The sequence below is a fragment of the Trachurus japonicus genome, chromosome 18, assembly GCF_045865225.1.
Source record: "Trachurus japonicus isolate A0001 chromosome 18, Traja_1.0".
NCBI lineage: Eukaryota > Metazoa > Chordata > Actinopteri > Carangiformes > Carangidae > Trachurus > Trachurus japonicus.
The window spans coordinates 25,146,529-25,173,026 of NC_140924.1; the positions used below are offsets into that span (position 1 = coordinate 25,146,529).

The 26,498-nt window shown below is 41.4% G+C and overlaps 1 protein-coding gene across 1 annotated transcript; it reads right to left on the minus strand.

The window, feature by feature from the left end:
• Window positions 1-3,078: 3,078 nt before the first annotated feature.
• Window positions 3,079-22,809, minus strand: LOC146969393 (nectin-4-like). The gene is made up of 11 exons (XM_085759848.1): window positions 22,441-22,809; window positions 17,694-17,876; window positions 17,006-17,173; window positions 15,398-15,676; window positions 12,521-12,638; window positions 5,921-6,075; window positions 5,663-5,822; window positions 5,334-5,400; window positions 4,989-5,051; window positions 3,735-3,932; window positions 3,079-3,577 (listed from the first exon to the last, which is right to left on the minus strand). The coding sequence occupies exons 1-11, from the start codon at window positions 22,493-22,495 to the stop codon at window positions 3,185-3,187; spliced, it is 1,839 nt and encodes a 612-aa protein (XP_085615974.1). The 5' UTR covers window positions 22,496-22,809; the 3' UTR covers window positions 3,079-3,184.
• Between the last annotated feature and the right edge of the window lie 3,689 nt (window positions 22,810-26,498).

Genomic DNA, 26,498 nt, shown 5'->3' on the forward strand with positions numbered 1-26,498 from the left:
GCAAACAAAGGGTAAAAGTTTTATTGATGGATTGATTGATGGGTTCATTGGTTTATTTGACTTTTAAAACAACAACAACCAAGGGGCTTATAAACATCACATATAGGCCAAAAATGGTAGGCTATATTGGCCCTCTGTGGGTGAAATAGCCTAGTTGTTGCATTCAAATGGCCCCTCATTTTCATAGGGGGTCCCTGAGGGCCACTTGGGCAGTCCCATGGATCTATTATAATAGGACATCCATAGCCAACCCATAGGCTAGCCTATGTCTGTTGGGTTTGGTTTGGGAAAACATAAATAGGCTAGAGTAAAGCACAATGTAAATCAAAGGTATGAAGGCCATTACCCCTCTTACTAGATGCTTATAGCGTTTTTTTCTACCACAATATTATTGACACACTCATTTCAAGTGGTTGTATTCAAGCTTACCTGATGAAGTAACAGGATACAGTGCAAAGACAGTGCACCTGATTGGAAAAAGGACCTTCCATGCTGCATTTAGGGCTTGGGGGCAAAAATTACATCAGACTTTTTTATGTTAAACTAGCCTACATAAAAAAATATCTATAAAATTCTATTCCTGAGCAAATGTTTCAGTGCACTTCTATATCTGGATGATCAAGCAAACAGGATTTATCCAAAGCATAGCCTATTTAAGTTCACATAGGGAACCTTTAGAAAAAGCAAACATGCACATTTATTTCAGACCAATCAATACAAGCAGATCCCCCTATGTAACCCTTAAATGAATGAAAATCCAGGCACGTCAACCAGGAACATCACTTTCCAAAGTCACAGTGGAGTCTTTCATAGTTCAGTAGTTTTTGTAGTTTGCGCGCTCAATCAAGTCCCTGCACTTCCCAGCAGTACACATCAGGGGGCGCTGTCTGCAACAAATACAGTCTGTATTGAACTTACAGTAATACCATTTGTCTGCCGCTCGTACCTGTTGGGTTGTAGGCTACTACCAGATAAAATGGCACATTGCTTTTGCCACATCCTGTCTCAGTAGCCTGTAACCCAACTCAGGTTTTGACATTCATCAAAGATAATTCTGTATTTACAGAAACACAATACTAATGTGTCATACAATAATACTTCATATTTGCCCTGCAAAAAAGGCAAATGTTTTATATTATCCCTTTGGCACATTGTCCCATATGGACTGTAACAGATATTCAGACACATTTACACAAAAAATAAAAAAGTAGTCCATAGAAATCTGTAACGATTCAGGTCAGATTCCTCTCCTCTTTTTCATGGATGTTGAGAACAGGCAGAGGAAACTTTGAAAAACACAAATAAAGTCTGTCCATTGTCATTTCCTCCATGGTCTCCAGTGAGGCCAGATTATAGAACTAGCCATTTGAGTAAAACAGTGACATAAAAAAGTTAAAATGTATTTTACAATTACTTAGCGTTCCCCAGCTTTCATGATAAACTTTACGCGTATGTACATATTTAACACGTCAAAAAACAATGTTTCAGTTTCTATTCTAGCAACACAGCAGTGGGGTTTAATAATAGTTTGTCTGCTTTTTGTGTTAGTGTGTGAATGCAGGTGCAGATGGAGGAGGAGATGGATGAGGAGTGGAGCGTAGGTATGTGGGTTATACCAATCAGAAATAACATCATGACACCTGCCTAATATTGTGTTGGTCCCTTTTTCTGCCAAATACACAACAAATTGTACTGCACTGTGTGTTCTGACAGCTTTCTATCAGAACCAGCATGAACTTCTTCCTGTGGCCACTTCACCACTGTTCCTTCCTTGGACCAACTTCTGATAGATCCTCCTGACCACTGCAGACCGGGAACAGCCCACAAGAGCTGCAACTAGTTCACATGAGAGACCCAGTCCTCCTGGTCAGACTGGATCAGATCCTTACACTGCCCATTTTACCACATCAACTTTGAGGACAACATGTTCACTTGCTGCCTAATATCCACTAACAGGTACCATGATGAAGTGTTATTCAGTGTTTCTGTTAATTATTTGTCATAATGTTATGCTTGATTGGTGTATTTAAAGGTCCAGTGTGTAAAAAATGGGGAGGAAACCGTTCGGATTCCAGATTGCAGCGCTCACTCGCTCGCACTCACCCCTCCCGTCGGCAAAGTGACGGTGGCCTCCGAGGACAAAAAAGCTTTTTTACCATGACTGGGATTATTTCAGGAGCATGGAGCCATCTAAACCATTTTAACAATATGTCTGCTGTTTCCAACTCTTTCTTCTTTCCTTCTGCCTTCTTCTTTGGTTTATTTATGAACGCGTCACTCACAAAACGTGCTCTCTGGCTGACTGGGTTTTCCGTTCAGGCTGCCGTAACCATGGCAGCGGAAGATGGCGACACTCTCTAAAGCAAGACCCTTGCTATAAGAAGACTTATAAGGCTAAGAAAACCAAACAAACTTTAGGCTATTTTTATAGCGATTATACACTTAGGCCTATACAAATATATTAATGGGTAGTAGATATTCAAATTTTGCCAATAAACCATGCCAATTATTACACACTGGACCTTTAATGTGTCAAAATGCTAATATAATGTAGGCTACTTTATATGTGTGTTGCTTTGGTTGTGTGAAGTCTTTATCTGATCAATGCTTAAGGCAAAGGCAAGAGAACAGGTAGACAGTATTGGAGGTATGCATGTTGCAGGTGTGGCGAGAGAGAAACAACCCCACGTATGTCAGATCCCAGCATGTTGTTGTGTAAGGGAATTTAACACAGGCACGGGTACGGGGGAAAAAAATCACCCTCCGCACAGAGGTGTTGCAATCTACCTGACTGATGTACCAACTTTCCCACAGCCTTCACCTGGATTCCTGGTCTCATACTGTACTGTGCCCTTGAGTGTTTGCAACACCCCGCACAGAAGGTATGTCAGTTGCATTGAGCTGTTTGTTACAGCTGGTTAGAGCCACACATGCTTTATTTGTGAAGAGTTGAGCCGAGCAAGGAATGCTGTTATGTTAACGCTTAAAGCTGTAGCTGTAGCTGCACTGGAAATATTGCGACCTTGTGTCCCACAGAGAAAATGTGCAGCAGATGTAGATTTTTTTCCTTTAAGGATGTTGTTGTCTTATAATAAAGACGCCTCCGGGACCACAAACTGGTTTCTCTGAGCCTATAGAGTTCATCAGTTCTGTGGCTTCATGGGTTGTTGTTTTTTTTTTCCTGCTAAACTATCTGAGCCTTGTGGATCAGGGAGGCGTGGGGGCTGATCATGGTGTGGCTCGGTCGGGGTTTGGGTCTTAACGTGCCGTTAGTCTGCTGGTAGCGCGGGCTGTGGGACTCGGACCGCTGGGAGCTGTTGGTCTCGCTGTACTGGTCGTCAGGATGCTCCTGGCTGGCCGGACCCCCCAGGCCTTCGTCCACTTCGTCCTCGTCGTCCGTCACCGGCGGGTAGTTGCAGCTAATGGGGGGATGCTGGTGGTTTTTCACCACGCTTCCGGGCCGAGAGCCCCCGTCTATTGGGGGGGAGGCGCTGCCGTTCAGCTGCCGCACGATCTCAGTGGACTGCTGCACGGGGAAGCTGGACGGCATGAGGGGGGGGTGGAAACGGGTTTCCTGCTGAGAAGACAAAGAGCAGACACATAACCACTGAGTAATGACATCATCATCAGGTAAATATGCAGAGGTTAATGAGCTGGGTGAGATCCGTTCCACAAGTGGGTGAAATCAGGCGTTGACATGCCCAAAAATGCACGCGCAACAACCGCACACTCACCAAAGACATGGCGCTGTTTCTCACATATGATTCCACTCGGAGTCGGTTCTCCTCATCTCGATCCAAAAGCCTCCCCCTCCTTGAGTTGTTGTGTAGGACCGGTCGGCCCAGGTAGTCGAAGGCTCCTCCTCCTCCTCCTCCTCCTCCTCCACGCCCACCTGAGATAGTGGATCTGCTGTCACGACAGTGAGTCTGCTCCTGTCAGCACCGAAAGCACTCTGATCAGTATACTAAGATACATTAGGGGCTATATTATTATTATTATTATTATTATTATTATTGTGAAGTTCTACTCTCTCAGGTTCTGAGGCTCTAGTAACAACAGGTCAGTGTCAGCCAATCAGAAGAGAGGAAGCTCTGGTCTCACTTTAAACAATATGGGACATTCAAATTTAAGTGTGTCATTTTCTTTTATGTATGCTTGTTATGCTAAATGAGTGATAGGATAAAATGTGAATAGCTGCAAACAGCAGGCTAGCTGTTAGCTTAGCATAAAAACCATCAAAGGGAAACATCCAGGGGAAACATTTAGCCCAAATGACCCTATCCATAGGTGACAGAATCTGCCCCCCAGCTATCGCAAACTCAACATGTTCTACCTGTTTGTGTATTTAGTCAAATAAGATGCAAGAACAGCCTGTAATAGTTTTTAAGTGTTGGACTCTTTTTTTGGCTGCACGCAATGAGTTTCTAGTGTCAAACATCTGAAGATCAGCAAACAAATACAATTCACTCGTACTAGGGGTGGTGCCCTAATTATATTAGACATTTAATGGTATTTCTAGCTCGTAAAACTGACAATTTATTTTTTAAGTATGTTATAATTATCTTTTGTTTACAATTTGTCTGTGATCAGTCAGTTTTGATTCTCCATGTTGATTGATTGATTGATTGATTGATTGATTCATTCATTCATTCATTCATTCATTGAATAATAAACTCTCAGTCATAAACTGCTGTATATCAAGTTTAAATGAAAACAAAACAAAATGTGCAAATAGCCTATTTACTTAGGTTTAAATAAATTAATGAATTTAAAATTCTTAGATTTAAAATGTAATGATATTATCATTATCAGGAGACCAAAGTAAAAAAAAAAGATTAATAATGAACCTGTAAAATATTATTATTATTATCAATATTTGAGATGCACTACATTCAGATTCAGAACTTCGCCGCCCGGCATCTGGACAGTAAAGCCTCAGTCCCCGGCCCCGGCCCCGCATGTAGAGTTAGACTGATATGTAGACTGACCCCAAGAGAAGACAGGCTGGTCCTCAGGGTGCCCTCCACCCTCAGAGGGATGTGTTCTTCCGTCTGCAAGTCAAAGAAACGCAGGGGTGGAGGATTTAGCTACGTAGATAGATAGAAGATAACTCAAACAAAAAGTCTGTGCATAAAACATCCTCTCAGTTCAAAAAGTCTAAACCCACTCCTTGATTTCCACAACTGACTGACAGCCGCGTTCATGGAGCGCACAATTAACAATTCATCACAGTAAAATATGAAGGATTTCTGGGGAATCTTTGAAAAGTTAATGGTGTGAAACACTCTTCTGGTTTTGATGCAGATGTGATAAGAATAATTCAGAGATAGTACCAGTCCTCTGGCGTCTGAGTTCACTCTCCTGATAGACGCCTGCCTGGAGAGAGTGGTTATCTCCTCTCTGTGAGAAACAAGAAACAAGAAAAATGTTGAAATAAAAACAGTGACACATCATGCATGTTTTCTTTCAATTGTTTCCATTTCCCTTCTCGCCTCCACACTTATTTTTCAGCTGAATTGAACATTTACCACTTCTCTTATTCTACTTAACACACTGTTGTATCTTTCAGCTGTAATGAGTGTAATAGCTCCACCATTTTTGGGGACGCTCTGCCCTATGGAGATGAATTGACCTCTCACAACATGGTGTTACATCCACATACTTCCTCTCATCCAGCTCCTTCTCCAGCTTCCGGTTCTTGCGCTTATGGTGGCACGTGACCGTGACGACGATGACGAGCATCAAGATCAGCAGCGCGACAGACACGACCAACACAATGAGCATCAGCATGTTTTCAGGGGGTTCTTCTCGCTCTACAGGCACTAGACAGAGAGTGAATATGGAGTCAGGCCGGGTTAGACGGATGTAAATATCATGTATTATTATCACATCTGGTCCAGTCGACGGTGTCACTATCTACCTGTCACTGTAATCTCCACCTCCGCCTTCCCTACTCCCACTTCGTTCTTTGCTGCACACTCGTAGACACCCCCGTCTGATGAGTTTAAGGGTCGATCAAAAGCTAGTGTCCCATTAGAGTGGCTGATCACCCCCTCCGGCAGCTCGCCACCTTTTCTGCAAACACAATGAAATACAAGACAAAATGACATTACAGAGCAATCAGATCAACACATGGACCTGTTGGTTTATAATCTGGGTTAAAGCTAAAAGCTGCTCATTATTGGGGTGGTCGAGTGGTTAGAGAGCACATTCTGTGTTGGCATATGTCTGAAGCGCTGATCGATGGTTCGACTCCCGACCGACAGGATCTTTAGCGCATGTCATCCCCAGTTTCTCTCCTTGCTTTCCTCTACACTGACCTATCAAATGCAAAAAACGCCACCAAAAATTATGTATAAATACAAAGTTGCTCATTGTTTACACCTTCAGATATAAAAGTATACATAGAAATGAATTCATTGAATTTAAAAAAAAGTCTTTTGATCATTAAAGGCACAGTTCAACATTTTGGCAAGTTCACCAATTGCCATAATCCCTATAGTCATAGCAGTAGGTTTGTTACCTTTAATTGTCGGTGCAAGCTGTTTTTCGATCAGCGGGGCAGAGATACAAGCTAACACTAATGCTACGGCGGCATATGGTATTTCCGGGTTTCCCCCATCAAACTCATCAAATACACAATCCCACAACTCCAAAACGCTCTCGTGGACAAGTTGTGACCTGCACATTCACCACGCTATGAAATAATAACGTATATGTAACATTACGACACACGAAGCAATACTCTGAACTACGAAATCACTCTGCCGAACAGCCATGTCAGGGATGTAGTTCTGGCTACGCATTTGTCTTGAAAACAACTCTGTCTCGTAATGTTACATTATTATTTCATAGCGTGGTGAATGTGCAGGTCACAACTTGTCCACCAGAGCGTTTTGGAGTTGTTGGATTGTGTATTTGATGACTTTGATACCATATGCCTCCTTAGTGTTAGCTGAGCAGCTCACGCCTCTGCCCCACCATTCAAAAAACTGCTTGCACCAACAATTAAAGGTAACAAACCTACTCCTAAAACTATAGGGATTATGGCAATGGGTGAATTTGCCTAAATGTTTAAATATCCCTTTAAATGTATATAACTAACCACAGCTGTCAACCAAAACTGGTTTTGAAGCTCCGAGTGAGCTGCTCCACCGGTCGCCACCTTGACAGTTCCTAACTCCCTGCTAATCCAAAAATGGGTGAAGAGGTGGGGTGTGTTTCTGAGCTCAGACTTCGTCCACTCACCCACCTCGAACTCAAAGAGGTCACACCCGGTGTGGAGACTACCTATGTATGTTTTATTTCTGCTGTAAAGTTGGACATTTTATCTAAGTATCGTGATTGACTTGATCTCGAGCCAAACTCAAGTTGAGGAACTGTGGTTTTTAACATTTAAATACTTGGATGTAGTAACATGCTTCCTCTTTTTAGATGCATATGCCAGACGCCGTGTTGCTCATCCTAACCACCTGTTCCTTCTTTTCATTTTCACACACATCATCTTTAAATCAGTGAGAAATAAATTTAAAAATGAATCATTCACTGAAACGAGGGACGTTCACTTGCTCAGTTCAGTTCAACGAGACCAATCCCAAACTAAATGACTTTAAATTTACCCCAACATGTATCAACAGGCCGCAACACGGCAGACAGTGACCTACATAGACACCAATAATACTGTAAATACATAATTAATACATACCCATAGAACAATGTTGGTGTTGTTTGTTACATTTTATATTTAGTATTTTGGGATTTGTATATACTGATACTTTGGCAGTATTGTTGTCAAACTGCTTTGAACTGAACTGAATTGAACTGATAGAAGTAAATCCATGTTTATTAAAGTCTCTCTTTATTGTGAGTTTTCATGGTAACTCTTCAGACATTGTTTGGAATCATGCAGTGTATTTCCTGGCAGTGTGTGACTCAAGAAGCTTCAGTGAGAAACACCGACCAGGGTGTTGCCTCAGTGTTGTTGTTTTGATCTAATCACTTTGAACAGACCTGAACTTGATGTCTGCTTGTTGCATTTCCAACCAGAGATACCTGCTGTGTTTCAGCCATTATAGCAACACACTCTGAAACTAACTTTTTTTTTTTTTTCACAGCCATCAAGACCGACATCAGTCTGCATTTAGTGCACAGTGCAGTGTAAAGCTATACTGTTGTTTTGTTCTGTAAGCCCCTATCAGGCACAGGAAGGAGGAACTGTCAACTGTCTATTTTCACATACATGCAGATGCACAACCACGAAAACATCTCACACAATCCACACATTCTGCTTCCTCTTTCTCCTCTTGCCAACACATAGCTCACCCCTTCACCCTCCTGCCCTATAGCTCTCTCTCTCTTTCCCTCTTTTCTTGTTCTCTCTCTCTCCCATTCCTTATTATTTCCCTTTCCCTTTTTCTTCTCATCCCCCTTTTTCTCCCCCCTTCGTGTGAAACCGTCTCATCTGTCTGCTTTTGGCACAAGCCGCAACATGACACTGTGACACCAGCGATTACTTCACCTGCCGCCTTTTATTGACAAATCCAACAGGTTTGCCGACTGTGAGTGTGTGTGTGTGAGTGTGTGTGTGTGTGTGTGTGTGTGTGTGTGTGTGTGTGAAGCGCGTACACAAGTAAGGTGAGGTTGACTGTAACTAGAGATTTTGGGTGCTGACTTGGTTTCGTATGTGTGCGTGCGTGCGTACATGATCATTCATGAGTGCGTAAGCCGTACGCCTGGTGTGTGTGTGTGTGTGTGTGTGTGTGTGTCTGGTGAAGCCTTACTCACAAAGCCTCTTTTCCCAAGGTGTGTTCCTATGACTAACAACATGCCTGCATCACCATATGGCAAAAACAACTAAGAAACACATCCAATTGTATTTGTCTTTACATTTTTACCCAATAGGATTTACTCTCCCAGGCCCAACTGTCACTTCTCCAACCTCGATAAGTGTCTTTTCTCCTCCACTCGCCTTTCATGTCTTGCATTTTTCTGACCAAACTCAATGCCACACCCTGAAAATATCTTAATGCACCGAGAGGAAATGGCCTCAGAGATGACACAAGCAGAAGAAGTCGGGCTTTTTAAATGACACATACAACAGTTGAATCTGTCAGTTTCCACTGAAGCAGCAGAATCGGGAGGTGGCGATGCCAGGGCTTGTTTGTCAAAGTCATGTGGAAAGGGTGGAGATCCTTCCACACTACACTGTTAAAGGTTGTTTCAGCTCAGTGTTTAAGTGACACTTAACAGTACGTTGTTGGAAGAATTAGACTGTTGACTCAACAGAACTTGAGAACTTGGAATTAGTTTGATACATTAAAGCAGAAGTAAGCGGAATGTTTGTGTTAATATAAGTCTTAGTTCTATCTTCCGACAGCAATCACTTCTATTGATAGATATCACGTGACGTCACACAGCGTTCGCAGCCGGTCACAGCGCCATCTTGGGTACCGACTTCCAAAGGCAGTCTATGGGCTGTGACATCAAATCTCACAAAAATAGTGGATAAACCTTTTTTTATTACATGGCTCTATTGAATATCGTATTCCGATAATTTATTGATATTTCTGATATTTATTTACATCTTGATTTTGCATTTAACAGTCTGTTATTCCTGTTTAACAGATCGTTGCTAAGTAAAATACACCGTTGCTAGGGACGCCGCTCTGATCAGCGCAGCACAGAAAAGAGAAACTATGCAGGATATTTACTTTCTGTTTCATTTTTTACCGTCATTAAACAGCTTGGGAGACATGTAGCCTACGCCAAGGGAGGCTGCCTCACTCTACTGAGTGTGAGCGGCACGTACGTTCACGTTGCTTTCGTGAATTGTAAACACACAGACGCCCCCTCGGTTTTAGCGTCCAGCAGTTTAGCGGCTAATTCAACAGCAGTGATGGATAACTGTACCGGAGAGCCTCAACATGAGCTTCATCTGAGGAATAAACAGCAGCTTTTACCTGACGGGAGACGACGCCTGAGCTACGGTAGCTAACAGCTAACTTAGCAGCTTTTACCTACTTTCTCTCTCTCCCTCCCTCCCTCCCTCCCTTTCTTATACACGCACACACACGGCCCAGGTTGTCTGTCATATCTGTTGTAAACCTTGTAATAATAGCTTGTTGAGTACAGTTAACACTATTGCTGCCTCGGTTTGAGTGTGGATTAATTGTTAACGGTTTGTTTAATGTGAGTGGTGGTCATCGCGTCCTGATGAGTTGGGTTTTAATAACAGCTGAGCTGATAACGTAGCTGTGTAGATGGCGTGGATTGTGATGAGAAGGTGTTGCGCATATTAAGACTTATTTGTGCAAACCATTGTGCAAAACCTGTTTGTTGTGCCTTTTTGCGTGATAAGATGATTTGCCGAATTCTTCTTCCATTCCTGCAGCCTTTTGTCTCAATGTTAACGGTGGCAAAATGTCCAGATATTTTATTACTTTATGAAAATGTCTGTGAGTTAAAAAAGAAAAAAGAAGTGGGCTACGCATTTTTGATTTGATTTGGCTTTTCGTGTATTTGGTTAAACACATATAAGTAACAGGAGAGAGACAGTGAGCGCGAGAGAGAGAGAGAGACGAGGAGAGAGAGAGAGAGGTCCGCTGGGTGAGCTAGATTAAGTTTTAACGGGAGAGAGAGCGGCGCACCGCGCTGTCAAAGATCGTCTCAGCAGAAAGGTGCTGGAGGTGTGTGCTTTCAAGGCAAGGCCATCAAAATGAGAAATATCCATATCCAAACTACATCAGGCAGCAGTCTTCTAGTCAGAGAGGACGTGGCTGCACTGAGCTGAATAGAGGTTAACTCAGTGTTCGGTACCCAGCATGGCGGCGGCCAGGTGGAACACACCGTGACGTCACCTACTGATAAGTATCAATAGAGTGTTTGGTCTGAAACACGGGTCTGTCAGTCACTCTGCTCTGCTGTAAGCCCAGGAGAAAACGTTCCTTGTATCCTACAACCTTTATCCAATGAGGAGAGAGAACGGCATAAAGGGGCAGTCCTCTCTGTGTGTGCAGCCAAGGGATGCGCGTGATGGTGGTGACGTAGGGACGAGGGCGGGGACTGCTAACTCCATCGGCTGACAGGAAGTTAGCCAAAACCACCGGATCGCTTACTTCTGCTTTAATGACACTGAGGGTGAACTGTGGGGTTTTCCTTTAATACAAATATATGTTTAAAGGTACATTGTGTAGGACTTACTCCCATCTAGCGTTGCGGTTGTATATCGTAAGCAACTCAATGGTATTTTTCATGCTGCATTCACGTGAAATTGGGCAGACGGACGATGGACGACAGCTGCTGCACGTAACGGCATAAACAAGCCTCTATGTAAACAAGTGGTCCGTCAGCACGAGGCAAAACAATACACGTGACAATAATGTTGTCTCAGCATCTCTGAGAGATGATATATAATGTACAGCACTACTTGTGCATTTTTTACAAAGAAGATAAGCAGCTGTTTGTAAGTGTGTCTGCGGTGTTGAGATTGGACGTGACAGTGAGTCACTATGGGAAAGTGATGAGCGGGCCCAGGGCTAGCTGCTTAGCATGCTAACTAATAAAAGACATCACAGAGATAAGAGTTAACACTGGCATGACTGTCAACAACAGGAGACAGCAATCAGTGAGTTAAAGAATGAAGCTTTATCTTCACTGTCTATTGTCCAGAAATATTTCTAAACATGTAGCCTACATAAGGTCACTGACTGGACAGGCCACATGATTACACAGCTGCTTTAGTATATTTTTACAAATATTGTTTTTATTGCTTGTATTTATAATTGTTAATATTATATTAAATTATATTTATTATTTAATTTATCTGTTGTCCTTTTACCTTTTTTCATTGATATTTGCTGCTGCTGCAACACTAAAAATTAAAGGAATATTTTAGGTACCAACTCTATGGCCCAGCTATTGTTTAGAAACTAAATAATTATATAACAGATTTACATCTTCAGTAGGAAAGATTGAGTCTGTGCGTGAAAACACAGGCGCATGTTGGTTTCAACAATGAATGGAATTTTGTTGCAATAAGAGAAACACAGAATATGACCCATGACGTTTTCATTTATAGGTCAGATGAGTCAACTGGACAGTTGTTCCACACAAATCACATGACATAATGTCAAGCTTTAAAAACACTTCTGTGGCTTGATATGGAACTGTCAAAGTCGCCTTTTTCTATTGAGCTTAAAATAAAATTAGCTCATAAACCCCCCACAAAAAAGGGTGTCAATGTCATTAAGGCCACAAGCTTCTCTTAGGAACAATGTCATATTAAAGAAAAACAGGAACAAATGACCAAAAGTCAGTAAGATTACTGAGTAAAGCTAACTGAAACCTGTCCATGACCTGAGTGTGACCTCACTACATCCAGTTTCAACCCTTCACTGGTGGGATAACTCCCATAATCACTCTGAAATTCATGAGAAAATGAACAGTGACCAGACACATCAGACGGTTAGTCACACGAGCACCAGACAGCCAGGGAGAGGAGGCGGGCCCTACAGTACTGTACCTGATCCAGGTGAAACTCTGTGGTTTGGGGTTTCCTCCACTCACACACCTCAGGGCAGCGTTCTCCATCCCAACAGACCAGCCTCCACTGTAGCCAGACACCTCAGCATGTGGAGGGACTGGGGGGGAGGATCAAAAAATGGACTTGTTAAGTTCTGTTGAGGCATTTATTACTTTGTTTTTATCTGATGCACATAATGGGGCAGCAAGAAACCAGATGTGTAACGAAGCCAATGTAACTTTAAAGAGACAGTTAAACATTTTGGCAAATTCACCTACAGTATTCAAAAAGAGAGAAAAAAAACTTGTACACACTGTAGATGCTCCCAATGAAAAAATATACTTTATTCGAGCCTGCCGACTCTTCATCAGGTCACTCGTGTTGGGACATCTCAGCTGGTCACATTCATGAAATTAGCAGGGAACACCCATGGGTGTGGTCAATACCACAATAATCAATCAATTCATATAACAACCAGTATATCACAACAGTGTTCCCATAGGGGTTGATCCCACATAGAAGTCGTTTGACAGCCTTAATGGTCCTGGAAAAACAACAAAATAACAATCATAGACAGCAATAACACCTTGACAGGAAGACGTCTGTGAATGTTCTCATTCGTCCAGGTCAAGTACTTCTGAGAAATAAACCCCTAAACCCCTATGGTTAACATTGTTGTAACATACTGGTTGTTATATGAATTGATTTATTATTGAGGTGTTGACCACACCCATGGGTGTTCCCTGCTAATATCATAAATGTGACAAGCTGAGATGTCTCAACACGAGTGACTTCATCAGGTCACTCCAGCCGACAGGCTCGAAACGTTGTCCTTTTTATGTTATTATAGAATAAAGTATTTTTTTCATCTCTTTTTGATCACGTTTTTTGGACTCTGCACCTGGTTTACATGGATGTGCATGTATCTACCTCTCCAAACCCACCTATTGCCATAATCCCTTTAGTCATAGGTCCACAACACTCTTTGTGAAAAGCTATGACCTGCACATTTGCCATGCTCTTACCACTCCCATAAATTCTGTAATATTCGCCTATCCAAGGCGTACCCAAAGTAAATTGAATGCTGTTCTTGAACTGTTTGGAGAATATGGATGGGCTTGGTCTCTTTTGAAAGGTAACACTCTGAAGTTTTTCCCCAAACTGAAATAATCACTATAAGTGCTATTTTCATTGAGTAATCTAAGTTGGAACACACTGAATTAGAATGTTTTTATTCTCGCCTGAATTTTTTTGTTGCAATCAGATGCCTGAAGATGAGTGTAGCTGAGAATTTTAGCTGGAAAACACAATGGGACCACAGCATGAAGCCTTACCTGGCCCCAGTTCAAATTTGATAACAATCCTGCTAAAAATTAGTATTTTACACATGTTTTTCTAAGTGTATATCTAGGCGTTTTCCTAAAATTGCCATTGAGAAACAATACATGCGCCAAAGTGCAGCTTTTGCACAGTTACGCATGAAAATTGTAGTGCTGCCTTTTCCCAGGGACCATGAATGCAGCACATCGTTTTTTTCGGAATTTCATTGGCTATTCAATGCATCAGTTGCCATCGGGATCTGTTTCTATTGGCTGAAGCCATTCAGCGCTGTCGGAGGGGATGTTCCTCATACAGACACAGCCACTCATTCGCTATTGCAGGCGGCAGCCGGGGACAGGGAGCTTGTGATTGGTCGAGTGAGCTGTCAATCGAAAGGTCAGAGTGCAGCGCCATTTTGTGAAGTGAAATAAACATTGTTTTCATGTAAACGCCGGACTTATGAGGAGAAATAAACGGATTTACTGGATATACAATGCGTAATTTCATAAGATGCAGCAGCGGGATGAGGCTATCTACCGGTACAACCGTGTGTTTTGGACTAAATACTTTACTGGATTGGATTTACTGGACTTTTCTGAATGTAACGACACCAAGTTTGTGGGGAAACCCTGTGATCTTGAGCCTGCCCTGACACAAATCGTGAGTTATATCGGCTTTTTACGAACTTTGTTAGCATGTTTATAGTCTGATTCGAGTGTTGCTGTGATGATTATATTTAGGAATGGTCGGCATATCTTTAATCACAAGAGTTTTAGCTTTCCAACGATATGTGGCATGACTATTTCAAGTGACTGGTGACATCCTCTATGACACCTCCCTGTTTAAAACCCCCCCGGGGGCCCGCGGGCGGGCCGTTGGAATGGTAACAGGTTAACCTTTATTTAACCAGGCAAGCAAATTAAGAACAAAATTCTTATTTTCAAGTAAGTGAAATAATATAATTATTAAACATTACGACATGAGACAAATACTCAGAACTACTTGCACTTTTGAAATCACTCCACCCAGCAGCAGTCTCTGGAATGTAGTTCCGGCTATGCATTTGTCTCGAAAACAACTCTGTCTCGTAATGTTCCATTATTATCTCATAGCATGATGAATGTGTGTGCAGATGAAAACTTGTCCACAAGAGCAGTTTGGAGTTGTTGGATTGTGTATTTGATGAGTTTGATGAGGGACAGCGGACCTGTACCATTCACCTCTATTGTGTTCACTAAGCAGCTCATGTCTCTGCCCTGCAGATCTCAAAACAACATGCACCAGTAATTAAAGGTAATGAACCTACTGCTATGACTATAGGGATTATGGCAATAGGTAAATTTGCCAAAATGTTGAACTATCCCTTTAAACTCAGAACGATGTTAGGTTTTAAGAAAATAAGAGACAGGGAAGAGAAAGATAGATTTTACTTCTTGAGTCTCTCTCTACTCTGAGGTGTTAAAACAGGAAGTTAAGCTGTGAAGAGGATGTTCAAGTCATATTTAGTTTTTGTTTTTTTATTATATATTTTTCATTTGTCCTGTGTCATATACTCACAGTGCACTACCAGGCGGTTGCTGAGCCTGCGGGGCGTCGGCGAGGTCTCGTGCCAGACCAAACAGTCCAGCTTCTTGCCATTCATGCTTCTCAGCGGGTGCAGTAAGTACTGGGTGGAGACCGCCCCGTTGTCAGAGGAACGGTTGGTGGACTGACCGTTCAGGTCCGTGTCCCAGGAGAGGCGGGGAGGCGGTCGGGCTACGGAGCGGCAGGAGGCCACCTGTCTGTAGGACTGTCCCTCCACCAGAACCACAGGGTCGATGGAGGAGATGGGAACGGCTGCAGGGAGGAGGGTTAGAGTGGAGGTAATGAGTCGACACACTCAGCAATAAGTCATGAATACAAACAGATTCAAGCTCCTATACACACACTCTCTCTAGTGGTTTCTTCTTATCTATGGGTCCCACATCAACAGCCTTTTACACTGATTTAAAGTGGGCTAAGTTGTAGAAATGTCCATGTAATGCACCAAACACAGTTTAGAAACACCTGAATCAGGATCTGTTGGCATGTGTGGGGTCACTTGCTATTGTTACAGCACTGTCAATCATATATCATCAAAGCACATACACATACAACATGAAGCTGTGTGTGTTCAGTCCATTGTTAAATAATAACTTTTATTCCTACACTCTAATTTGGATTGCTTATTTGTCAATTAAAACCACAAAGCTTGTCAGAGCTTTTTAAAATCTGTCATTAGGTGAGTGATAGTTATAATAAAATGATCAAGAAAGTTAGATTTGTTAACATCTAACTGCTTATCAATATTTCAGCACTAAACATGCCATTGTTTTTTTCCTGCCCTGTTTTTATTTTTTTATTGTGCAATACAAGTGACAGACATAAAGCATAAAGACATGACAAGACATGACACAGCACAGACAATTAAGAGCAAAGGTCGCAACACAGCAGCTAATTAAAAAAAAGAAAGAAAAGGAAAGAGAGAGAAAAGGGGAAAAAAGGGGGGGTAGATATATTAAGGTAGCTTGTGATAAGAGAGAACAAAACACATGATGGAGAAAAAGAAGAAAAGAAAACATGCCATTGTTGAAGTGCTAACAAAGACTGTCAACAGGTCAATTTGTTTCTTATGCTACATAAGAGGAGAGCTAAAATTATCATATAAAACCAAGAAAACAAAAACAATAATAATTTCTAATTGCTGAAGTGGGAATAATGACAATAATAATAATAACATGTCTCTAAAACACAAAATAGGTTCAAAGTTTAAAATATATAAAACATTATGAATTATTACCATAATTGATTGTCCAAAATCTGAAATCAAATTGTATCCTGTGCAAGTACTAATTACCTTATAAGGAGTGAGTGGACGAATTGTATGAAAAGCTATAGTGACAAATAAGGCAAGTTTGTTATTATTATGTGTCACTACATAATTAGTCATGTTGTTGAATCCATCATGTGCATACACATGATGAATGATGTGCAATTTAGATAAAGTAACAAACAGCCACTGAGTCACATCACTTCCCTTTAGTAAATGGAGTCACTTTTGGGATTACCATCAGTTTTCATGTTTGTACAACATATTATCGCTCATGTAATAACAGTGCAGGGCAGAGCCATCAGGGAGAAACTCACTCCATACGATGAGCGACATCTCATTGTCAAAGTTTCCACCTGGGAAGGTGCTGATTCGGCACATATACTTCCCCTCGTCAGAGATGTCCGTGCTCATGATAACCAGAGAGGAGTCCACGGTGGGTTCGTTGCTCTTAAAGCGCACGCGTCGAGACCACGTCCCAAACGCTGCAGAGACAGAGAGACAAAGAGAGAGACAGAGAGAGAGGGATGGAGGCACAGAATTAAAGGAGAGTGTGAGGGAGGAGGTGACACAAATAATTAAATCCAGTAAGTTCAAAACAGACCTCAGGGCTCCTTGTGTCACCTTCAGTTCCACGCACACGTCTGAACTTGTACTTGAAATTACATTTACATTCTGGGCATTTAGCTCATAGTCCGACACAACATGTCTCACACTGACATCGGGGATAAGCTTCATTTACTAAATCACCACCAATTATTATAAAAACAAAAGTGAAGCACAAAAGTTCAGAGTTGTCTCACAGTCCACTGAGCTTTTAAATGGTTGTGAACACTTAAATCTTATTTTATCGTCTTAAATCAACGATATAGAAGCTTCAGTCAAACTCAAACTGACAAATCAGCTGCAAAGTTCAGTCACTGGGTTTGAGTGACTATTCTAGTACGCAGCAGAGAATGTAAAGCATGACTTGTGAATACCACTGGAGCCACAGTGCCAGCCTACCTGTCTGTCCGTTGATATGGTGCGCGGTGATGATCTGATCTCCGTCCTTGTACCACGTGACCTGCACCACCACGTTGCCCTCGCTGGGCTGGTAGCGGCAGGGCAGCACCGTCTCCTCCTCGGCCAAGGAGCGGAGGAAGCCGTTGGGGGGGGGCTCCACGAACTCTCCATGAATCACTGTGACTGAAAGAGGAGAGGAGGAGGAAGGTAAATCTATAGGCCCATAAAACATGTGCAGATAATTGGTTTCAATCTGCAGTATCACTGAGCACAACAGTGACTTTGGACCTGTGATCTTAAACCACTTCCTATTAGGGATGTCACCATTATAATATTCTTGTTATGATTAGTGTCAGAGAAATAATCACAGTATCACAATTATTATGCATGAATATGAATGTGTAAAATATAGTCAAAATATAATGATATTACTAATTTTATACACAAAATATTTGAAGTATCTAGTATTAATATGTTTCAAGTCATTAGTTGTCATCTTTACTAAATGTTTAAGTTTATTTTAATCCTTTTAAATTCCTACCAATTGAATGTTACATTATGTAAATTGACAATTTAATGGACGAAAACAAAGTTCAAAACGTGGTTGGCGTGTAACTTTGTTTTCCTTCATGTGAGTTGCGTTGATCTGCCAGTATGGTTCTGACATAATCTTTTTTTGGAAAGTGATGGTATTTAGGAATCCTTACGATCAATTGATTGTGGTGTGGTTACTTGTGAAAACAAGTAATCATGACATCTCTCCTTTTTACAGCAGCTTCAGGAAATCCTCTCCTATAGGCTATCTCCTCAGCTGATGAAAACATCTCTTCTTGCTTAGTTGCCCCCTTTAGAAACTAAAATAAAGAAGTGGCCTATAGCTTCCATCACAAAAGCGCCTACTCCAGCCTTTAGGCTATTAATGTGTCTTTGCTGACCTTTCAAGTTCATGGTTCGAACTTCGAATTAGCCCAGCCCATTCAAAACGGGTGATTGACAGCCCACTGACTAAATACCAATGGGGTGAGTTGATGGGCTGTGCCAGTTGGCCTCATAACTGGCCGTCCAGTTTTGTGGGAAAAGAAAAAAAATCCCCTGCTGACCAGCCCATTAGGCATCAACCCACTGGGACAGTGTCCGGTCCACCCCTGGCTACCAAACTAGCATTCAGCTTGCAGCTAAAATAAAATAACTTACATCTGACCCAAGCTTCTCTTAGTGACAGTAGCCTAATTGAATTTGAATATTAGCCTATTTCACAATCACGGCCTGAAAGTCTTCTAAAACCGTGTGATTTCCAAACAAACCTGAACAACATTGTTTCTAGTCCTGAATTAGCCTTCTTCTTCCAGTTCGAAACAAATGAGTTGTGCTACATTTGAATAACGTACGCTTGGAGCTGCAGTTATGAAAAGCAGCACATTTCACTTTAGATTTGAGGCTACGTTAGCCTAGCTTATCTTAGCCTTCCTGTCTGTACCTGAAAATAGATCATCCTCCTGTCAGCACCTCTAAACCTCACTGATTGAATTGTATATGAATGTAAAAAGGTGGTGTTAATGTGGGATTAAGGTGCTGCAGGCTCTAGTCTTAATTTCAGGCTGCGTTCACCAGCTGCTGGATGTAGGCTATTTTTACATTCACCACACAACCTGTAAGCATTATGGTTATCAGTCTGCTCATCAGCTCTCAGCGGGAGATAAGCATGCAAACCATTCTTTTTTTTAAAAATCTTTTATCCCTGTTATTGTTGCAAGAGTTAACGTTTGTGTCAGCAGCACACAATGGGAAATGTTCACTGTTCACAAAATTAGGAGGGGGGGGGCAGATGGAAGCCAGAGAGACAGAGATGAGGGAGGAGAGAGAAAACAGGTTGTCTATCAGAGGTGAGTACAAATAAAGATATGTTGCTTAACTAGTCGCTCTAGATAAGCTTAAAAGCAAACTCACAGAGTCACCACACTGTCTGGAGGGAGCGACACCTTCAACAAGGAAACACACAGCAAAGTATCTGCACATACTATTGTGTGTCTCACTTGCAGGGCTGTTGCTAGGAATTCTGGGTCCCCTTAAAGAATATTAAAGTGGGCCCCTACCCCCTAACGTTTCCAGTTTTTGTTTTTTTTTAGACTACATATGTAGGCTATTATCATTTTTTATTTAGCCTACTTTGTTTTGATGCTAATGCAGCATTACTATCAGTATTAGTCAGGAGAAGAATAAATCAGTACTGGGGTTTTTTATGGGCCCCACTGGGCGCTGGGCCCCTAGAATTATCATCACCTTTTTCTCCTACGGCCCTGCTCACTTGTGAGGATGTTGTTATGCTTGCTGTGCAAAAAAAAAAAACTGGGCTATTCAAATTAACTTGCCTTATCCACCAGCAATCTCATTAGTTACACACACAGGCACACACACTGTCACAGGTGTGACAGCCAGGACATGTGGTTCCCTGCAACGTTTGTTTCTGGAGGATATTTGCCTTGGCACGGTGCTTACATAAAGCTCCATGAAGTTTCAGTAAAATCCTGCTGTTGGAAACAGATGTGTCATTATATTTGTTGCTATAGTGATTGACTAGCTTCCTGGTTTCTGATGGTGGCAACCCCACTGAGACTGAAGGGAAATTAATTCAGACACTAATGATACATCAATTTACAAAATGACAGACAACCTGTGTGTCAGATGAAAGACAGTCCAGTCTTTTCATCACCAGTCTCTATAATAACCTAAGTAAAAGTGTTTATCTCTGATCACTACTCTGCTGTTTCCTATTAAAACAACAAAGTCACTGTCCTGCAGACAGTAGCTTGAACATGTTTTTACTGATCGCTCACTGATTGCTCACAGTCGTCTGCGATTTCAGTTTCACTTGTCAGCATCTAGTTTTGACTTGTTGAGGTGTAGAATTTGCATCAATTTGAATGTATCAATGTAAAAGACACTTTTGAGTGAGGGATCCCTCCTCTGTCTCTCACCCTGAGGTGTCTCCTGTTTTTCTCTGTTAAGGGTCTTTCCTCAGTGGACAAAGAAAACTCGAGGTATATTTATGTCCAGATGTCCAAGATTTGTGCTGAATTTTTAAGTAAATACTTTATTTCGAAGGGATAGTGTTTAGTTTGTGACCAAGCTAGATATTTGGTATTTGGTCCTGGATATACAGTGGCATGCAAAAGTTTGGGCACCCTGGGTCAAAATGTCTGTTAATGTAAACAGTTCAGCAAGTGGAAGATGAAATGATCTCCAAAAGGCATAAAGTTAAACATAACATGACACAACACAAACTTCAACAATTTTGCAATATTTGAAGCGATGTGTTATTTTTGTTTTCTACAGTTTTAGAGTGAGAAGGGGAAAAGAGTTATAGTTTCCAAAGGGGGGGGCTAATAGGTACTAACTAGCAGGGTGGCCAAACCTTTGCTCCGGGCCCTTTTCCTTTTCTGTCATTTTGAAAATGTTAAAGATGAAAAAAGATTATTGTTTAGAATGTAAAAGGAATGTGTCATCTGTAACTTTATCCCTCATGAAGAACATTTCATCTTCCACTTGCTTTTGGACCAGAGGTGGCCAAACCTTTGCATGCTACTGTAGTGAAAGAAGACCCCAGCTCAAAAAGAAAATACATGTAGTAAAAATGCTGTTCAGCAGGTTCTGAGGCAGAAGATCACTAGAGTTGTAAGGATTCATCCTCTGAGGATCATGAATGACAAACTGGACTGCAGTGCATCCTGGACCAGAGAGGTGGACAAACTGACCTGCAGATTTTAAAACATTAAAACCAGAGATCTGAGTCTGACATCATCGGTCACATCAGTCCTGTTAATCCATGCTGATTTCCCTGGGAACATTATTAAATCCTCTTTAATTAACAGCTACTATAAGTTCTACCAAATTATATGATGACCTCATTTGTGTGTGTGCGTGTGTGGGCCCACACAGGTGTTGATTCAACAACTGATGTGTGAGAATCTGTTGGAGAGGTTGTGATTCATGCATTTACCATCAGAGCTGGTGAGTGTGTACTCTGTAGACAGGTGTGTAGTTTTTGGAGAGTGTTTGTCACTGTGTGGAATCCGCCTGCGCAGCATTACTGGAATAACACTCAGCCAATGCTGCTTTTATGTACGGAATTAAAAAAGGATTTTTCTTTAAATCCAAACTCATCTGTCATTGTCTGGCACTGTGAGGGAAGTCTATCTGTGTCTTACTGATCATGTTTATGAGTTCACCAAATTAACAAGGTAATAGTTTATAATACAGTGTGGTACACTGTGTACAGTTGAGAGATTTTCTGATGTTGACATCCATAGACCTACAGCATTTATCACACACACACACACACACTTACATACATACACACTCTCTCTCTCTATGGGTCCGGACCAGAGGAGGACTGATCAACAGCAACCTGTTTTTCCTGAAATGTCACACAGCAGCACCATGAGTGTTTTCTATAGGAGCACTGCTCCAGCTAAGTCTACACTGTAACATGCAAAACAAAAAGAACTGCATTAACAGAATTATGAATATGCATGAGATACAGAGAGGCAGAACGATCAGTTCTCATAAAGAAATAGGGTTTCTTTCAATAGAACCTTTTCACTTCATAATACTCCTTTCTTATCTCACTATAACATGTGTGGTAATGATATTATGAGCAGATCTGGACACCACAGAGGTCACACAGCAGACAGCAGAAAGGCGCAGACAGAAGCCACAGAAGACAAGACTCCGTGTGAAGTCCTCTTACCGAAGACCCGCAGGGCGAGGAGACACAGGGAGAGTGTGTTCAGCAGAGATGTCATTCTCCCCGGGAGTTCCTGTTAACTGAGCACAAGCTGGGACAATATCAGCGGCGGGACAAAGCTCATCAGTCCAGGTAACAGTATCCTCAGTGACGGGCAGGCATCGGAGCAGTGAGGCGGTTCAAGCCTCCTGCTGCTGGATCATCCTGGATGAGGGCGTTTTCCTGGGACCACCTTTCCACACAGTCCCGGTCTGGGCTATTTCAATAAATACATGAATAAATATACAAAATAAAAGTAAAAAAAGAGGAAATTAATCTTCACTCAGTCCTTGTGAAAAAATATTAATCCCGTCAGTTTGTTAAACGCACGCCATACTGATTTGCCCTTTAGACAAAGAAGGCGCAGCCTTACCTGTTTGGATACACCTGTTTGCCCTACCCGCGCCACCTCTCTCTCTCTCTCTCTCTCTCTCTCTCTCTCTCTCTCTCTCTCTCTGTGTGTGTGTGTGTGTGTGTGTGTCTGTTTCTCTCTCTCACACGCACGCACGCTCACACCTACCCACAAACACTTAGCGCTTACACGCGCTAAAAGTCACCTTTCCGGTTTGGTTAAGGCAACATGACAGTTATTTTCTCGTCTTTACTTGCTCTGCAGAGAGGAGAGGCAGGAGAGAAGCAGCACAGAGGCCGGTTACGGTGCGTCAGGCGGACCCGTGCCAGGACTGAAGGTGTCTCCTCCCATACCAGAGGAAAACAAATTAATCTTTTAATTTTAATATGAGACCAGATGAGCGGCGCCGACAGTTGTGTTGTAATAAAATATGAGGACGAGCAGGAACAAACCAACCTGCCCAGTTTTGGGGGTCCTGGATCTCCTATACACACCCGTCTTGTACCAAGACTTTTAAAGGTCCCGTGTTGTTTACAGTGACATCTCCATGTTAGTCTATTGTTTTTGTTATAGCCTACTGTATACTACTATACGTCTGTTATAAAGCAGTTAGCTGTATGTGCTACACAAAAAGATCCAAAAAAAAAAAAAAACACAAAAAGATCCATTATACTCACAAACAGAAAACACAAACTTGAAAACAAACTTGAAACAAGCTGTCAGGATTTCTGTAAATTTGTGATGTCACAACTATGAGTCACTGCAGCCACTGCCCATAGGACATACTTTCCAAACTTACCTTTTTTTGTTATTTTGACTTCATCAAAAATACAATACCAAGCAGGGGCGTCACTAGGACAGGGGGGGCTTAGCCCCCAGGAGACACACAGGATGTGAGCAAAGGTAAGCACAAAATTTCACAAACGGCTTACAAAGACTGAGAAATTATGTTACAACTACAAGGGATGTATAAATAATCTTGGTTTCAAAATAAAGCTAAAACCTGTGAGATTACTATAGAAGTGTGAAGACAGGTGTTACTATTTTAGAGTAAATTAATCTGGAACAGAAAAAAAACGTTATTTGGAGTATACCTTTGAACCATGCAGTAGCCCAATGAATCTTAGAATTAGTCAAGTTGCCATATACTACTATATAATGTGTAAGTAAAAAAAGTAAATTAGATGCTAAGTGAACCTGAGCAATTTTACAGATGATTTATTATCACAGATACTGTATGTCCAGGCAGAATTTGACCTTTTGCCCTTTCTCAGGTACCAGACTGGAATATATTTGACACATTATGTCATAATGGTTATGCATCCAAACACAACTATTTATGGCTCATTTTGATTTCACCCAGACCTCTTCAAATAAGACAATACAACAGAAATGAAGTTTGACTCCAACTGGAGCAGATATTTTACTAATAAAAAATATGCATGGAAATTTAATAAACAAAATAACCAAGCATAACATAAACCCAAATCTGCAAAAACTAGGAGCAGATATATATATCTGTGGTGTCAAACTAAGTAAAAACTTCTCTTTTTTAATTAAAAAAAAAACACCAAATTATTTGGGGGGTTTTAAGAATATTTTAGGGAGGCTTCATCCCCTCTAAAATGGGCCTAACAAAGCCACTGATACCGAGCATTTATTAAAGCACTGAGATTGCTCAGTCTTCCTAATAAGTCCCATTTAAGAGCAGCTTGGCAAATGCTGGGTTTTACCAGTCTACAGAAATAGGTCACATCTACCTGCATCATTCAGAAACCAGTCAACCAAATAAATACTGCAATGGTACCACAATCAAACCTATGTATACAGTGCTTTAAGTGGGCCGGTACTCACCGGTACGGAGTACCGGCACTTCTAGATTTTAACCCCCGGCGTACCGGGACTTTTTACGGCGTACCGGGGAGTACCGGGAGTCTGGACATACTCTGTCCTGTTCTCATTCTCTCTGACCGATTTGTGATAGTGATGCCTCTTTCACCCTGAGCGCCACGGTTCTGTTGCCCTGTTCTCTGTGCTCCTCTGTCTCTCACTGAGGGGCGGGGCTGCCGCGCTGTGCGCTCTCTCATCCATGACTCTCTCACATGCACGCCGCTGCCTCGTCATAGTATAACTCCATGTGTCCAGACGAGATGTGAATGTGGAGCGACTAAAACCTTCGTGAGTTACAGTGTAAAGCCATTTACATGACTTTCCAGTGGTAGCCTACCAATAAGTAGCCTTCCACTTACTGTATTCAACATGCTTAAATGTGAGTCATATTTCCCAAAATGCTTAACACTACTCGTTAACAAGAGCAGAGTAAAATGAAAGCTCTTACTGAGAAACACTGTGAAACTGTTGCTGTCAGCTTGTTAGAACAATGACAGCTGTCTGTGGAGGCTGTTTATTTGGCCACAAATCACAAAAACTTCTTGATTTTAGTGAAAATTTTAATTTGGCAATAATTTAGGACAGCAATTAGGGAAGGATAGAGATACTTTATGAAGTGGGTAAACTTAAAATAACAAATACTGATTCATTTGTCGTCATACATTATTCACAGATGGATTTTAACAAGAAAATACTTTTTAAAAATCTTTCTGGAAAGTTCAATTGAACGTTTTTCTTTTTTTAATCAACATCATATTTGAATGTAAAGTAGCCTGTCACTTAATGATGTGCTGGTATCGACCGCCCACCGCCTAATTTACCAGCCAACAGCTGAAAAGGGGAGTACCGGCACTTATTTTTTCCCACTTAAAGCACTGTATGTATAGATGTTAAAACTGGTGTATGAAATGGGTCATTCAATGGTTTGTTCTAGATTAAATGTCATAAATCAGTCGCACACCACACTCCAAGTCTTCCATTGTTTCTCACATCATCACACAGTGGCAGTTGTTTTCATCTTTATTGGTTAAATGTAAAAATCTTCTCAGACTGACATACAATAACAATATATTCATTAGCTTCACAGTAATTAAACCACTGACAGGAAATGATCACTGTGTATGTTAATGTGGTGGTTTATGACTGTTAAGATTTACGATGCCTTACATAATTGCTGGTGACATCAAGTGCTGCAGTTCAAAGTAGTTTGAAGCACATGGAAAACCTCATAGACGTATAAATATAAAATCTCTAAAGTTCATGCTGACAGCATACATACAAAATAGCTTCTACTTCTACTTTTGTTAGCTCTGTGTGTGTGTGTGTGTGTGTGTGTGTGTGTGTGTGTGTGTGTGTGTGTGTGTGTGTGTGTACAGGTAAGGACAACGCCAAAGGCACCATCACTGCCATCCTGTGGTGTAGAGGAAAAACAACTCACTTCCTGGAAGGCTTTACCTACACGTGTTGGATTTTCTTTTCTTTTTTTTTTTTTTTGTTACCAGCAGCCTGTGAATGCATCTTATTTTGTGGAAAAAATGAACATGAACTTCCTGTTTTGTCTCTTACAGCACAAATCAGGAAGTTCCTCCTACAAGAAATCAAACCTAAAGGTACCAAATAAAGGCAGAGTGGATTCCTGATTTGTCTTCCCTGTCCATACACATTCACATTGAAATAAAAACGTTTTCAAAATGTAAATATAAAAGAGCAGATGAGAATAAAAATACGAGTTTTTTTGTTGTTGTTTGTTTTTTTGTTTTTTTAAATATACACCGAGGAG